We start from the raw sequence: 16,895 nt of genomic DNA, 5'->3' as shown, positions 1-16,895 counted from the left end.
TTCACTGACATAACTGTCAGAATTGTCAAACGTCAAAATTCAAAGCGTGGGAAATATCTCCAAAAATATCCGATTGCTCTCAAACCCGTGCGGTAAATCCCGGAAATGCCCGAAGTGGCTCGGATTCGTTGGAAACGAAACTGACGTGGTAAAGCGACGCTTCCCGCACGCTAGGTCGGTGCGTAATTAGGTATTTTACAGACGGAAGTAGAAAAATATAATATCGATATAGTAAATAGTATAACACTTATTTAAACATACGTAATAACTGGTAATATTCATTTATTACTTACCTTTTTTTTTGCGTGACATGGTGTGAATTAAAGTATTCCATATTGGGGTAGATACTATCCCATATTGGTGACTTTCCTCTAACCTCAAGAACATGTTTGGAGGTTGCTTTACCCCGGGAAAAACTATCCTCAAAATTGTTAAATTTTGCGGAGGAAGATGTAAGAACTGTTCATATTTCTATTTACGTTTTTAAAACAATTCCGTTAGGTGGAAAACAAAAGCAATGCAAACTTAGCAATACTTATCTGTTAAAAATAAAACGAAAACTGCATCAGACACCAAATTTTTCGACACAAAATTGTTGGGAAGAGTTCACCCGGCAATTAACCTTGCTATAATGCACGTGAAACAGCAAATATGGCTTCTTTCGTAAAAACAAAACACCGAGTTACGGTTTACGGTATTTCAATAAAAAAAACATTGAAAGCATTGTAAATTCATTTGGAAATTTAAGAATTTGATTGATTCCATTGATTTAATAAAAGAAAAACTCCCCATGCTATTTGTTACCAATGATATGCTATTATAAGTAGCAGTTATTTTGTGAAAAGGATCCAGCTGCCAATTTTATAGGTTATGAGTTCGTGATCGCGCACAAGCGCTCGGTCTTGTCGCTTGGAAGCGGAAGAAAAGCGCTTACCGGGAATGTAGGGTTAGGAATCGAACCATCTGTGATGAGAAATGCGTTATTTTAGTGAAGGTCTTTACAAAGTCGGAGGTTTATTGCCAAACTACTTACCATAAGTACCTGCGAAGGATGAGAATTATCTTAAGTTGCAATAATAAAATCGGATCGAGCAGCTAAGCGAGAGACCAGTTTGTTGGTGGATTCACGCGATCATTCGCATTATAAATTCAGCGCCAGCCGATTAATTTCCCGTGAGGAAATTTTTGATGTTAGTCGTAATTTCAATGTGATGCCCCAACCTGAGGATATTTGACCACGATTTATTTATCGAGTGAGTTAATACTCCAATTTGTACTTTTCAATAATTGAGACTTGAAAGTTGAGCGGCGGCAAGCAATTTCGAGGTTATTCTTCTTTTTTTTTTTAGAAAACCCAACAAACGTTTCTTACAAGGCTATCGCGGAAGGAACGGTTCCTATAGTGGCGCACTTAACGGCCGTTAAAGGAACTTTGTATATAGGTTATGTTGAGAGCTGTGTTTACAGTGAGCATGTTTTATGTTCTCATTTTGTTATTATTTGTGGATTATTGAGGTAGGCTTTCAAAATCCAAAATGATTAGTATCCTAACTATAATAATCATTATGTCGTGTCGTTCTGAGGGCTAAATGGAATTGATATTTTTGTTGACACACCTTTTTAAGCTCCGAGAACCTTTTGACAAGTGGGTGTGTACCTTCTTGGTTTTACAAATCAATGACAAACATTTTTTTTTAATCCACTATATTTTTTGTCACTGGTTTTCACATAATCCTTTCTTTAAATTCTTTCCATTCTTGAAATTCTAAAGTATAAAATTCATTTAAAAAAAAAAACAAAACTTAATGATATTTTTTATCTAAAATTGTGCTATGGAACAACACAAATAATTTGTTTTTTTTAAATATATGTAATTCATGCGCTTGAATTAAATGATCTCGAAGATTTAAATAGTTACCTATTAAACCGTAACAATTAGGACATAAGGATTATTTATTTTTTATTAAGGCGACTGTCTACTAAAAAATGTATCACAAACATTTTTATCTTTGAGCCTGGAGAATACATTTTGGTTCAGAATAACATACAACTATATACAATGAATATTTGTATGTAATGTCTTTTTGCCATAAAAACTAAACCAAATCACTTCGTATTTATTTCGGAGAAAATCAAACACGCATAGACTACTACTCGTTGACAATTCCAAATTATTCAACAAAACAAAATGGTCTCCAAATATCTCCACAGCGGCGCTGCTGTAGGGGCCGTCTTGAAACTTCCTTGCGTTAGACGTGCCCATTAAAAGCAAGAAGAAAAATTTCCTAGCTTGACGCACACGCCCTTAAATGTCCTCCGAAAAGAATTAGCAAAAAATTAAAAGTCGACTCACTTTTTAACGTTCATTGTTGGTCGATTTGTGAATCGCGTGAATCCATCTTTCAGCTACAACGTGTACATATATTTAACTAAACTTTCCGATTTTGTTCCGTATTGTGATATTTTAATTTCTGTCCAAAGTATTTTGGTAAGCGGTATTTTCGTATGATTTTTTGCGTAAAACCTGGACCGTGGGTTTCGATCGTGTAAACGTTTAAATTCTGTAAGTTGAGACGACCGAATCGGTGACGCGCGCAACGTTGCCAGATATTCTTACGGTCCGTGTCGAACATATTTAGACAAAAGACACGACCGAACTATGTAAATTGTAACGTTTCACTGTTCCTAATGCGAAGTAGTAGCCATTCCAATAAATAAATAAGATATTCCTTACCCGCCGTAATAACAAAGGGAACAAATCGATTATGCTTTACCTTGCGGACGCAGCTTTCCGTGACGTAAAAGTGATACTTCTGAGACGGCTATGGATACGGGAATGATGTTCCCCGACTAACTTGTACATTGCACCTTTTCCTTTCTAAGCAGCGATTTTCTGACCTAGTTTTTATTCTGAAAATTGGATGAGATCGGACCATATTTTGCCCCGGCGGCCATGGTGAATGTGGACCGTCGCAAGATCGTATTAGTTCGTTTGAAATCTCAGGTCTTATTGGTTGAAAACGAGATTTGAAATGACCGCGCATGCTCATGTAGAATGCCCCTTGTCTAAATTTATTATGGTGTGTCTCTATTATTAGCACAAACAGGGCTCCTATATAATTAGTACCTATATGATAATTAATAGTCGATACGGTAGGATCTGGTTCGTTATGGTGGTAGAAGGCAAACGTTGGTACGCCTACTTGCACTTTGACAACATTCAGTTAAAAGTTGCCACGGAAAGTTGCGTTTACGCAAAACAAACGAATCCGTAAAACCTACGCAATACTGTGATAGAATAAGCATAAACTGGTCGTTTCGAACGATGACCGGATATATGATGAGCATTTAATAATATCGAGACTGTATTTAGGGATATTTTCGCGAACGATCCGAAATAAAATAATATATATTGAAAATGTCGTAAGATCAAGTACCTGAATCAAGTGATCATTAACAAACTTTTATATCCGTTATTGTAAACTAGTCCAAGTAAAAGGGTTTTTTAAACGGAGGACAAAGGGCCTGCGGTTCCGGCGTGTATTTTGTCCGCGACAACCTTCGGGCCGGAACTGGTGTGATTGTAAGGTTATGTTGCCATCTTACTAAGTAACTATCTGTGATGTTAAACGGACACATTGTTATAAAAGCATGCATATAATATTTAAATAACGCTCAAATGCTGCAGCGACGGTCTTTGACATTAATTTGTACCACGGCACTGGCCGGACCAGTGCTATAGAAGAGAATAAAATATATATTATATAAATAACGTTGATTGCGGTTTTGATGTGTTTTGGCACCGGATCCGTGACACCAAACGACCGACTTATCAACGGGCCGATATCAGAACGCAAACGGCGTTGACAAAATCGGCAAGAAACAAAAAGTTTTAGGAAAAGTCGAGGTATGTCGCATTCTCAAAAATCGACGGGGGCTTCCATATGTTTAACCAGTTCTCCCGGTCGTTTTAACTTTTTTGGGAATGTGGACACCGAATGATTACTAGTAATAGAGGTTTTTATCATGATCTAAATTAGAGAACGTGCATTGTAAACCACGTTGATAATTTTTTTCCGATATCAGTAACACGTTTAAATACTGTTGGCATTATATAACACGCTTCTCAAATATATATTAAACAGAACAGTTCAACCCTTTGCAGCGTTAGGGCAGTGGTGTCCCTCAGTCAAATATTTTTGTTGTTTTAAAAAATTCTTGATCTTGGAAACGTTCGTAGCTGCAAAGGTTTGAAACTTTCCCGTATATTTTGATATAAAAGGTTAGTGTAAAGTGCATTTGCATTTCACAATTTCGTCTGAACCATTATAATATATTCACAAGGTGATCCCATAGGTTACGTATCACACAAAGTGTATCATTAAATATTCAAAAAGACTGCTGCCAGTGCCCATGCTTTTCGTTAGTTTGTTATAAATATAATTACAATTTTAACTTTTCAACATTTCTGATATGGAGGCCTCCTACTTAGTAAGTGCAGTCTTTTTCTAAGAGCTTTGGCATCACTTGGAACGTGGACGTGAACTACGAGATAACCATTTCACAATTTTCTATGATAATGAAATGTTATTCAACGTTCATAGAGAACAGAACATTTATGAATATAAGTAATCCCAGTATTTTAAATTTAAAAGTTGGTATTGCTTCTGTCAAGTTCTATACATACCTTATTTTTATCTGTGGTCTTTACAGGATTTTTTTTCTTCGGAAGTAACCAGCATTGTGATTGTATATTACAAGATTCGAATTCGCAAATTGAAATCGAAGTCGAAAGCGCACACCTGGCGTGTTAATTAAAATGATAATACATTAAAAAACCGGTCGCGCATGTATCGCGCTTTTGACTTCCACAATTTTAAGTAAACGTTCGTTGTGTTTTGTGTTTGTAATTTTAATTTACGTTATGTCTATGTAGTAAGCGAGATTAAAATTGTTTTGTTTTAAGTATTTTATCTGATATATGTAAGCTGTGCCTACGATCTACACTGAAGCTTTCAGAAAAGTGGTCATAATATACAAAATTTCCTGATTTTATTTCAGTATTAGAAAGAATATAACAAAAAAATGTCAATAAAAAGTTTTGACTCCATGCTAGTAAAAGTGAGCCGAAGTGTGTTGTCTTATCATGTTGTCTTCAAAAATAATAATAATCAAATTTAGTAGTTGTCATCAATAAGAAAACAACTTCATCTATATTCTTCATTTCTAAATGCAAATTATTTATCTTTTCTGCCACTGTTACAATGTCTCCAGTTTTCATTTGTGTTCTATGGTAGCTAAGAATCTAGCAACCATAGAAATTTTATTGATTTTCTAAAAAAATATGCCACCTCTTCAATTTGGTAAGAAAACACTCCAAAACTGGAAACCTTGTAAATTAAGATTCCATGTAGTGGAGCTATTTAATTGTTGTTTACCTCGAAACTCGCAATTTTTATAGATTTTTGGTGTTACACTTATGTGTCCTTTAAATTTTTTCTAAATTACAATCGCTGCAAATGGATTTAATGTCGACTGACCTTTTTCGCAATTATATGCTTAAGAATGTAATTATTTTTTTTTATGTTGAGATTTTATAATATATTAAAATTTAGAAAAACCTTTTCCAGAATATAAATTCGTACATATATTTAATTATGTTGTTAAAATATTAGCAATTGTTTGTTACTTTCGGCACCATTTGTTAAGTGCGGTTTTTATTATATTTATTTAGGTTATCACTATTATTAATGGGTGGTTTTGGTTTTGTAATCATGTTCGTGAGAAATAAATTTTATTTTGAACTTCGTTTTATTTATTTTTACCTATTTACCATTTTAATTTAACAAGAATTTTCAAATTCCTTTTAAAAATAGCATAAATAATAACTCGCCTCGTAAGAGAAACTTAACTGTATTACTGATTGCATAGACGCTGGGTGACTAACCAACTTTTTTCTACGCCCAGCACCAAAAATTTTTATGCCTGATCAATCGGAACTAACCTAAATAATTTATCTGTGATCTGTGACTTTTGGTATTTGAAGAATTCATAGATTTATTTTTGAATTTTTTATGTACAAATTTGGAAACGTAAATTAAAACAAGAATTTGAAGCGGCAATTCGTTCTACTAGATGAAAAATATTACGTCCTAATGTATGTGCTTTGTTGGGTTGTACATCCACAATTATAAAAAGGTTGGATGTCCAAAAGTTTAAAATGTGATTGGATTGTTAGCTTGGGATGGAATATCCTTTACAGAACTTTGATGTAAGCGATGAAACAGATTTTTTGCTAGGGTCAGTTAGTTATGGGAATGAAATGGACGTCCATACGGCTAAAAACAATCGAAATCCGAAACGACATCGAACAATTGGACAATTTCTCTGCAGGTATGCACTAGATACAAATAGGGCTGACAGCTTTCTTTTTACTTTTATGATTAAGTTATTAGTCTAAGGCAAATCTTGTTAGAGCAAAGCATTTAGTAAGCATTTTTCAATTCTAAGATATCCCATTTAAAAATCACAAAAAGTAGTGCATACTTACAAATTTAACAAAATTTGCGTAAATATTTTGCAAGAGCATAAAACTATTTGCTACAAATTGGAAGAGGTTAAATAAATTCACCTAATTGTTATATTTTGCAAGCAATTCGCTTTCAAATTAACCTTATTTGTTAAAAATAGTTGAACGCAAAGACATTGGTAACTTTAAATTGAGATCTGGGAAACTTTGAATTCCGTTAGTAAAATTTGGCGTTATTTATTCACTTTTAGGAATCTAAAAATAAAATATACTGAAATTTATTTACATCGACATAGTTGGTAGTAAAAAGTACCACCAAAAAGTTACCAAAACCCCCTGATTCTGTCAATTTGGGGAATGTCAATACGTCAACTGAAATTTGTTTACCTTATCTGTTTTGTGTGTTTTTGAGCTTTTTGGAATCAATTCGTTAAAATTTTATGCTGTATATTCTTGAATTTGGATGATGTAAATGTTTAGGGCTTAAAAATGGATAATATAGAATCGCAAAGTACGATTACTAAGATCTCCAAAGAGGATATTCCTCTTATCACCAAGACGCACAAAGAATCAGTTTTGCTGAGGTAAAAATGTGATTCATGGAAGGCGAATCATCCAAAAACAAAAAAGAAATAAAAAGGGTAAATTTCAATGTTCTTAAAATTCCAGTTGTTGGGGCACTCTGTTCCGGAAATGCTGTGGCCCAAAAGAGCTGCGTTCCAGAACTATAAATCTAGGGAAACTGATGCCAGGACAATTTCCCGCTAATGCTATAAGAAACCAAAAGTACAATATTTTCACGTTCTTGCCCAAGGTCTTGTTTCAGCAATTCAAATTTTTCCTAAATCTCTATTTTCTTATAATGGCTACCAGTCAGTTTGTACCTGATATTCGTATTGGATATCTTTACACTTATTGGGGTCCTTTGGTATGTGCTTCAATACAGTTTGATTATTTCTCAATAGATTTTATTTTAGTGTTTTGTGCTCCTGGTTACTCTTTGTCGAGAGGCAATTGATGATTTAAGGAGACATAAAAGAGATCAAGAAGTCAATAACCAAAAATGCAAAAGACTACTAAATGATAGGAATAAGCCATATGAAATAGTGGCTGCACACAAGTTGAAGGTTTTAAATTAAATTATTTTAAAATCTTAGTATATACATACTTTTTTAAGGTTGGTGATTTAATAATAGTCGACAAAGATGAAAGGGTGCCGGCTGATTTGATTTTGCTTCGTACCTCGGAAAGTAGCGGCTCTGTTTTTGTAAGAACTGATCAGCTGGATGGAGAGACGGACTGGAAGTTGAGGTTGGCTGTTCCGGCTACCCAAAAGTTGGCCCAAGACCATCAGCTTTTCGAAATAAGTGCTAGTATTTACGCAGAGAAGCCTCAGAAGGATATTCACTCATTTATTGGAACATTTAGTAGGGTATGTAACCTAAAACAGTAGCTTTGAAGATTAACTGTTGACAATCATTTAACAATTTTTTGTCTTTTATTGTTGGATTATAGTTAAGTAGAGTAAACTGAGGTAAAGCTTGTGTCTGCAAATATAAAGTATTTTCAAAATAAATAAGAACTAAAAGTTCAGATTTTCACGAAATTATATATTATGACATGACAATTGTTTTGACAACACCGTGTCTTTATCAAATGTAATATTTACAAACTACCTGTTACTATATATACCGAAAAATGACCATAAAACCTTAATTAATGTTCTGGCGAGAATTTAAGTTCAATAAAGGAGAGATATTTAAATCTAATTGATCGTTAAGCAATACATTTGAATGTCTCATTTTGTTAATCTCCATGGCTTCCAATAAATTTAATTTTCTACTTTTTGTGGCTGTGTGTAATATATCAAAATTGTCGACATGGTGTTGTCGAAACAATTGTCATGTCATAATATATAATTTCGTGAAAATCTGAACTTTTAGTTCTTATTTATTTTGATAAATGGATTTTCATCAAGTAAAAGCCACCTCAGTTCAATAAAGTATTTTATTGTAATTTTTCTTAATACCCTCTATTCTATCCTAATTTTACTTTACTGCATAAAATACATAAGTAGGTCAAAGTGTGATGATTCAAAAATCAATATACTTTATCTCACGGTTTAAGAGTTCTTTCACTGTATGAATTTTTTTTTATTAGAACGTTTTTATTTTCAATGGGCAAGTCTTTAATTCTATTTGTTCAATGTGACTTGATAATATAGAATTATTATTAACTTATATGCTCAATATTATTTTTATTGTGTTTTTTTTGACAAATTACCATTTTTTGATTATATAGAATATCACTTTTAAAATATTGCTTTGCAATCATAGGGTGTTCTATTTATTAAAATACTGACATTTTTTAATAGCTTGATTCAGTAAACAGTGACGAAAGCTTAGACCTAGCCAACACTCTCTGGACAAATTGCGTCATAGCATCGGGCCAGGCAACTGGTGTTGTGATTTATACCGGTAGGCTATTATAATACCCATTATCCAGATTTCTCATAGTTCATGTCTTGTAGGACCAGAAACAAGATCGGTTATGAATAATTCGGCTCCTCGCTCCAAAGTCGGCCTCTTGGATATCGAAGTAAACACAATCACAAAATTACTATTTGTTGCAGTTATAGCGCTAGCATTGCTTATGATGGTACTGAAAGGTTTCAGTGGTCCTTGGTACCGATACCTTTTCAGGTTTATTCTGTTGTTTTCGTATATCATCCCTATTAGGTGAGATTTACTAACGAACGTTAACATTTCGTTAATCAATTGATTGCTTTCATTTCAGTCTTCGAGTGAATCTGGATATGGGCAAATCATTTTACTCATGGGCTATCGGTAAGGATCCCGCAATGAAGGGAACCGCGGTCCGCTGCACAACGATTCCAGAAGAGCTGGGTAGAATATCTTATTTGCTTTCGGACAAGACTGGCACACTTACCCAGAACTCGATGGTTCTTAAAAGGCTGCATTTGGGTACTGTCAGTTACGCAGCAGATAGTTTTGATGAGGTAAGAGTGTTAATTGTCTTAAATGTCGAAGTGCTCCTGCCAGTATGTTAAAACTTGAGTGTGCATTTGTCTAAATCCATAAAACTCGGTGCGTTCTCTGTTTTTAGGTTAGTTCATGCTTGAAGATGAATTTTGCAAATGCCGATGCTTCGAATAAAATCCCGGCCAAATTCAGACGGTCAGAGACGACGAGAATCAAAGACGCCGTCCAAGCTCTAGCTCTCTGTCATAACGTGACGCCAGTGTACGAAAGTACCGACACTTCTGATACCGGTACTACTTTACCCGTCATTACGATCGAAATAATAATCGCTTGACTTATTGCAGGTTCTATGGCATCGGAAGCCGAGGCCGACCAACATTTCCCATCGTCCAACGTGGAGGTGGCTTATCAAGCCTCCAGTCCCGACGAAGTGGCTTTGGTCCAGTGGACCCAGGAGGTGGGTCTCGCTCTGTTCCGCAGGGACCTCAATTCGATGCAACTGAAGGCACCCGATGGTAGAATATTAAACTATGCCATTTTGAAAGTTTTCCCGTTTAGAAGCGAGACCAAACGGATGGGCATTATTGTCAAGGTGAGACGGGTAAAAGTGTCGGGCGTGGAGTGAAAAATTTTCTTTTCAGGACTTGCAAACCGGTGAAATATTTTTCTATTTGAAAGGGGCGGACGTGGTAATGTCTGCCATAGTTCAGTACACTGATTGGTTGGAGGAGGAGGTGGTAAATATGGCGAGGGACGGGCTGCGAACCTTGGTGGTGGCGAAAAAAATTTTAACAGAGGAACAGTATTTGGATTTTGAGGTTAGCATTAGTTTTTTAGTTTATTTTCCTTCGTGGTCTGGAAAGATATCCAAACCTCCCAATTCCAATCAAAATAACAAATGAAAAGCGGTACAAATCGAAATTGAAACTATAAAAGCATTTGAGTGTTAAGAATTTAAAAAAAATTAAAGCTATGAGCTACAATCCGCAGAGTTTCTCATTTTCTAGTATGAATATGCATATTTTCATATGGACCATAGTTTCTTTGAAATAATTGATGATTTTTTTAAAAGTTTTTTTGTAAATCCGTTTTAAAAGACACAACTCATTTTATAATTTATAATTTGTAATGTCCTTGTAATCCTCTTAATGTATTTCAGAATCGGTACGATGCGGCCGCTCTGTCAACTGTGGACAGAGCTTCGCGGGTGGCCCAAGTTGTGGAATCTCTGGAAAGGGAAATGGAATTGTTGTGCATAACGGGGGTGGAGGACAAATTACAGGATAACGTCCGGGCCACTCTGGAACTGCTAAGGAATGCGGGCATAAAGATCTGGATGTTAACCGGTGACAAACTTGAAACGGCTACGTGTATAGCGAAAAGTTCTCGACTGGTGTCCAACACTCAAGGTTGGTAAAGAAAATAAAAAGTATCAAGTAAGAAAAGTAAATCAAATTCAGAGACAAAATCAATTGATCTTTTATTTAAAAAATTGCAAACGAACCAGTGTCACAACTGAACAAAGTAAGCGTCGCACAAAAAAATTGTAATATGATCCATCCATAGGTTCTAAACACAATTTAAATTTGCCCATTTTATATTTCAGTCTTAGAACACATCTCGATATCAATATAATAGAATAAAAAATCCAAAGTCAAAGCATTGTTGCTTTTAAGCTCAAAACCAGAAAAAAAAAATAACATATATAAAATCACAAAGATAAGAACAAAAAAGTGAATTACAAAGACCATATTTATTTAAAATCTACAGTATAAGAACTCTAGAACTGAATAAGGTTCTCGATCTAATAAAATTGTTTTTATTTTGTTTTTGTAAGTGTTAAAGATTTTTTCTCTCTTTGTTTCTATTGGTATGGTCTGTTCATAGATATAAGAAAGCGACCAATTGCTTTTGAATGGGATTATCCAAGGGTGGTCATTAACATGCAATGCAACAAGATTATTACCTAAAGTTTCGGAATTTAAATTCAGGTAAAATTGTGGTCCGTAATAGAAAATAATTTTATACCTACCTGTGTTTAATATTCTTTGGTTTGGTATACTACTTAGTTTAAGTTTATAAGTAATTCTTATTTCGTGTGTAATACAGCGTGTGTTCAATCGTGTGCGAATTATGCAAAATATGTGCGGGTCTAGTGTATCTCAGGAGATGCTCCCGCCCAAATGTAGAAAACACTATTCTATTGAGAATAAGGAAGTTATAAACAATGTTTATTTGACTCTCATTGAACGTGGTGCCAGCAAGCAAGCATCTTTAGAAGAAAAGGCCACATTAACGAATATTCCAACATCAACTGTATAGAAAATTGTGAATAATCCCATTTCAGCGAGGAAAAAAAGAATCGATGCTGACATTTTCTCGAGTGTAGATGAAAGTGATGAAGATATAATACGGCGTAAAATTTACCAGTTATACGAGGAACAAAGCATGCCTACATTAGTTATCTTAATTAGGCTTGAAAAAGATGAACCGGTGTTAAATGTGGCAGAACTACCTTATGGAAGTGTATTCTCGACACATGGGTTTTAGATATAAGAAAATTGACAAACGGCAAATTTTAATGGAATCTTTTAGAATTCGGAAATGGCAACTGGAATATCTAGAAAAAAACTAGGATTTACAGAGAATAACAAAGGCCAATATTTACTTGGATGAAACCTGGTTCGACACTTATGATAACCCGGAAAAGGGTTGGGTTGACTCAACTGATAAGTGTAAAACAAACGCGCCATCAAAAAGAGGTAAAAGCATGCTGGCTCTAAAGATGGTTGGATTCCAAATGGACTTTCTCTGTCTGCGAAAAATATTAAAGATTCTGCTCTGCATTACTATGAAAACACCACAACTGATTTATTTGAAAGTTGGTTTAAAAATAAACTAGTTCCATACATTCCTCCTAATAGCGTCATTGTAATGGACAATGCAAGTTATCACAGTATACAGTTGAATGAAACCCCTTCCTCATGTGACACAAAAGCAACAATCCAAAACTACATGTATAATAAGACATTTATTTTCACGAAGATTATATCAAAAAGTAATTAATTGAGGTTCTACGAAGCTTGAACCTACAAAAGGAATATGTCTGTGATAATTATGCAAAAAATCTAGGGCATACAGTTTTAAGGCTTCCACCTTACTACTGTATATTTAATCCCATTGAACATGTTCGGCACCAACTGAAATCTGCCATTCGTCGTAACAATGCTTTTCCCCATGTTAACTCTAATGTCCTCAAACTTTTTTAACATCCCTCCACAAAGTTGGACAAATTCTGTTTAACATATAGAAAAAGCAGAACGATCGTATATCCATATTGCAAATAATATAGAACAAATAATAATTAGAACAGGCGATGGTAGCTATAGTGATACTGATATATTATGTGAATAATTTTAAGTAATTTAAGTAGGTAATAAAAATAATTTGTAATTTTATTTTAGATTTCAACATAAATACATACATAAATAAATAAATATTGTTTAGTATCTTTCCTAACAAAACCCTAAATAATGAAATTCTAAGTAAAGTATGGACCTGTTCGGCCATATTTCATTCTTACAGCTTGCCGGGTCTTTCCTTAATTCGTATCAGTTAGTCACTTTCTTATATCTATGAACAGACTTTAACTTACCATATTTATTCACGAATAAGTTGGACCCTTTTCAGTTGATATCAGAGCACTGAATAAATGTATGGATAATAAACTGTTTTTAGAAATTCCAAAGCTAGATATTTTGATAAGAGCTTTAACCAGTTTATTTTGTGGCCAATATAATTTTCCAAAAATGTTGTTTTTGAAAGTTGTGCCGCCTGAACCAATTTATTCCTTATAAACCAATCCTGGGTGAAGTCTGCCCTTTTCTGACGAATATTGTCTCCCATCGAATGTGATTAAGACTTCCAACATATACCATTTTAACCATTTTTTAAAATTTGTTGATCTAAGGCTTTGCATAAGCTCCCCGTTGCGATTTTTCCATTTTATTATTATTTATATTGCTGTCTCAACAGACCTGCCCATAAGGTAACCATGTTCGGCCACCACTATATGTAACTGTACAACGGCTTTGACAGGAGTATTAAATTAAATTAAATTAAATTAAAATTTTCTTGACGCATTTAGCATTTACAATATAGTTTAACCTAAGACAAATAAGAAAAATAATACCAAACATGTCAATTGAGTAATAATACTTAATCCAAACAACACTTACAATTGCTAAACTATAAAGTTTACAAGGCGGTTGGTTGATTAAAAACAGTCTTTTTTACTTTACAATTAAAACCACTGAGAGAGTCAGAAAATAAATCAATACGCTCGTTATTTGAGAGTAAAATATTTGTCAGCTTGCACATTCGATTCATAGGCGAGTTAACGCCATAGTTGGTCCGATTTTAAAAGGAGCCTTATTTCTTGCATTAATGGGAGAAATATGAAAACCAACATATGTCAGAAGATCTGGTGCATCCAGCAAGTAATTAAGAATTTTGTACAATGTAGCGATGTCAAAAAATATGCGCCTACTCTCCAAAGATGTCAGATGCAAAAGCTTCTTAAAATCCCCTCGTAGTTTATTTCCTCAAATGACATTCCCAATTTAAAACCCTAAGGAACTTACGCTGCAAACGCTCGATTTTTTCCTTGTGAATTGCATAGTGTGGTTGCCAGACACAGCTAGCATACTCTAAAATTGAACGCACAAAAAGTCCGAAAAACAAACCCAAGCAATCGAACAGCTCTGTTAGTCATAAAATCCAGAGTTCAAATGAGTATAGATATTATCAAAACAGATTCTAGAGGATCTACTTCTTCATATATAATTTAAAACAGGTCGACAAAACTTAAATATTAACACCAATTAATAAATTTTAAATTAGATTTTTGTTAGGTCTCCTGGCTCTTATTGCTTCAGTTGGCACCGACATGTTCTGTTCTTTTATTTATCCCATCGTTCTTTGGCACAAACACAATTATATCAGTGACTTTTTTTAGGATTACACATATTCAAAAAGGTCGTGACCCGTACCGATGCACATTTAGAATTGAATTCGTACAGAAGAAAGGAGGACTGCGCCCTCGTTATAAGCGGGGAAAGTTTGGAAGTGTGCTTGTTTTATTATCAGCAGGAGTTCATGGAATTGGCGACGGCGGCGCCAGCGGTCGTCTGCTGCAGGTGTTCCCCTACCCAAAAGGCTCAAGTTGTAAGTCACTAATTGTTTCGTTTTTTCTGTTTGCCATTTATTATAATTTTTTTATTTATTAATCCTAGCAGTAACAGTATATGTATATCCAAATAAGTAATATAATATAATGGAATGAGCTTATTGATACCTATTACAAATAATATGATATTCAATAAATATGGATTATGATACAATGTGTCACTGGACCTTATTTCGGATAGGATACTTTACGATTGGTCAACGATCGGATAAATTGTTCCTAAAAACACAATAATTTAAATAATTTAATCAAATATGTGAAAATCCAAAGAAGAAAACACACAAAACAAGATATAGTAGCTACATAATAGTACCAGACAGTGCAAAACAATGTAACACTAATATACAATTAATATTATTCTCAGCTAATAAAATCGATGAATGATAATAAATATATTTACTAAAAAGAAATATTCTTTTATTGGCTTTCACTATGACCATATATTTGAAATTCATTTTATACCGTCCTGTCGCTCGCTGATAATAATTATTAATTAATTAAATATTTATTTATGCTAATCCGTACTAACAAAGATAATTTTCATGTAAAAATGTAGAGAGAGCGGGAGGGTGGGAGAGAGAGAGAGGGTGGGAGAGAGAGCGAGAGGGTGGGAGAGAGAGAGATGAATGTACCCTTTTGGTTTTTTATAAATTTCACAATTGTACAGACAAAAAATCTAAATATCAGAAAGGTATTTTTTTGTTATGAATCAAATTTAAATTATTAGATTCGTTCATATTTAAATTAAGCATGGAATAAATTAAATTTTAAATAGTTTTTACACTAAAGACTCTTTATTAAATTTATTTTTGATAGATGTTTTTTATTGGGTGCATCAGCGTGTTCACTTTTTTTTGTTTGTTTTGTATTTTTTATAACTCAAATTATTTTTCTGAATTAAAAAAAAAGAACTAGGTACTCCATAATCCTTAAGATTCCTTAAAGTTTTTTAGTAAAAAGTAACGAAACACTTAAATATCTCAACAACTGCCAAAGCTGGAACGGTTAAATTCAATACCTGAGGGTTTTTGCACGTACAGAACTCAATAATGCTAACAGCAATGTTGTCAGATTTCTCGATAATATTTATAAGTCTAAAAACTAAGTTTTTTACTTGATAACGGCTAGTGATACGTTTTTAAACAATGTAAGTTTGAAACGCCAGTATTTACTAAAAGTAATCTTTGTTTACTTTTAAGGAAATGATATTTATAATTCTTGAAACCCTTGACTGATACACTTCCAAAAATTTCCTATGTTTAAAGACCTTCAAAATTCTGAGATGTTAAGTAAAATTGGTAAATCTGACAACACTGTTGCATTTTTGAATTCTGCATATTCAAAACCCCCAGGTATTGAATTTTCTCGTTCCATCTATTTCAGTTTTGGAGATATTTTGGCGTTTCGGTATATGTATATGTTTGTAGTAGTCTTTATAATATTTTACTTCTTTATTATATAAGACAAACCGTTTCGACATACGCAATTTGTAACATATTTGAAGTGATGTGCCCCGACTACAACTTCACTTACTGTGAGTCCTCATAAAAATAAAGCTACCTAATTTTCTTAAATCCAAAAAACAGAAAAAATCTACTTGTACAATTGATCTGAGTTTATTTCGATTTTTTAATGGCTGAATTTTACAATAATACGTAGTGCAAGTAAATTTCATAATTTCCTAAAGTATTTCTCTAAGTTACCCTATCTAGACTACTACTTTATTACAAGAACAGACTAACAGAAAACTAGCAACAATACACAAAAAGAAAAAAAATGTCCATATACATGAATATCGAATTAAAAGCTCCAAAAATTTTAGAAACTCCAAGTATATATTAAAAATAACTAGTCGGGAAGCTACTTTGTACAGTAGTATTGGGAATACTTTCAAAAACTTTGGGACCTAAATAATAAATAGTGTTTTTTTGTTGACGCAGTTCATGTTTTATTTTCAAAAAAACGGAATACTTTTGAAATGTATGTAATTTTAAGCGTTAGAATTTTTTCTGTACTTCGAGATGAGTTTTGGTTAGTCGTCAAGCATTTTAAAATTTGAATTGACAAACATTTGAAATGGATATTGGTACTAAATGTTTATTTTCATTTTAATCGT

The 16,895-nt window shown here is 33.6% G+C and overlaps 2 protein-coding genes across 4 annotated transcripts in view; one reads left to right on the top strand and one right to left on the bottom strand.

Annotated features, from left to right (window-relative positions):
• The window catches only part of LOC132708289 (transcriptional repressor p66-beta), a 62,119-nt gene extending 56,340 nt beyond the window's left edge, over window positions 1-5,779 (bottom strand). For both annotated transcript variants that reach the window (XM_060680521.1, XM_060680523.1), the window contains exon 1: window positions 2,775-5,779. In XM_060680521.1, coding sequence (XP_060536504.1) covers window positions 2,775-2,863 — 89 coding nt within the window. In that variant the 5' untranslated portion in view covers window positions 2,864-5,779. The remainder of the gene's footprint in view (window positions 1-2,774) is intronic.
• A 238-nt stretch (window positions 5,780-6,017) lies between these two features.
• The window catches only part of LOC132708269 (probable phospholipid-transporting ATPase IIB), a 19,368-nt gene continuing 8,490 nt past the window's right edge, over window positions 6,018-16,895 (top strand). Inside the window, exons 1-12 of one of the 2 annotated variants that reach the window (XM_060680490.1) lie at window positions 6,018-6,393; window positions 7,199-7,457; window positions 7,507-7,656; window positions 7,707-7,961; window positions 8,904-9,006; window positions 9,060-9,267; window positions 9,326-9,548; window positions 9,656-9,821; window positions 9,876-10,123; window positions 10,173-10,349; window positions 10,691-10,940; window positions 14,549-14,757. In XM_060680490.1, the coding sequence (XP_060536473.1) occupies window positions 6,245-6,393; window positions 7,199-7,457; window positions 7,507-7,656; window positions 7,707-7,961; window positions 8,904-9,006; window positions 9,060-9,267; window positions 9,326-9,548; window positions 9,656-9,821; window positions 9,876-10,123; window positions 10,173-10,349; window positions 10,691-10,940; window positions 14,549-14,757 (2,397 nt within the window). In that variant the 5' untranslated portion in view covers window positions 6,018-6,244. Of the gene's footprint in view, window positions 6,394-6,887; window positions 7,114-7,198; window positions 7,458-7,506; window positions 7,657-7,706; window positions 7,962-8,903; window positions 9,007-9,059; window positions 9,268-9,325; window positions 9,549-9,655; window positions 9,822-9,875; window positions 10,124-10,172; window positions 10,350-10,690; window positions 10,941-14,548; window positions 14,758-16,895 lie in introns of those variants that run through there. The other variant, XM_060680497.1, reaches the window with a different exon arrangement.

Source organism: Cylas formicarius, unplaced genomic scaffold, assembly GCF_029955315.1.
Source record: "Cylas formicarius isolate icCylForm1 unplaced genomic scaffold, icCylForm1.1 PGA_scaffold_10__41_contigs__length_53128322, whole genome shotgun sequence".
NCBI classification, from domain to species: domain Eukaryota; kingdom Metazoa; phylum Arthropoda; class Insecta; order Coleoptera; family Brentidae; genus Cylas; species Cylas formicarius.
Note: the sequence above shows the minus strand (reverse complement) of the source record. Positions and strands in the feature narration are given on the sequence as shown.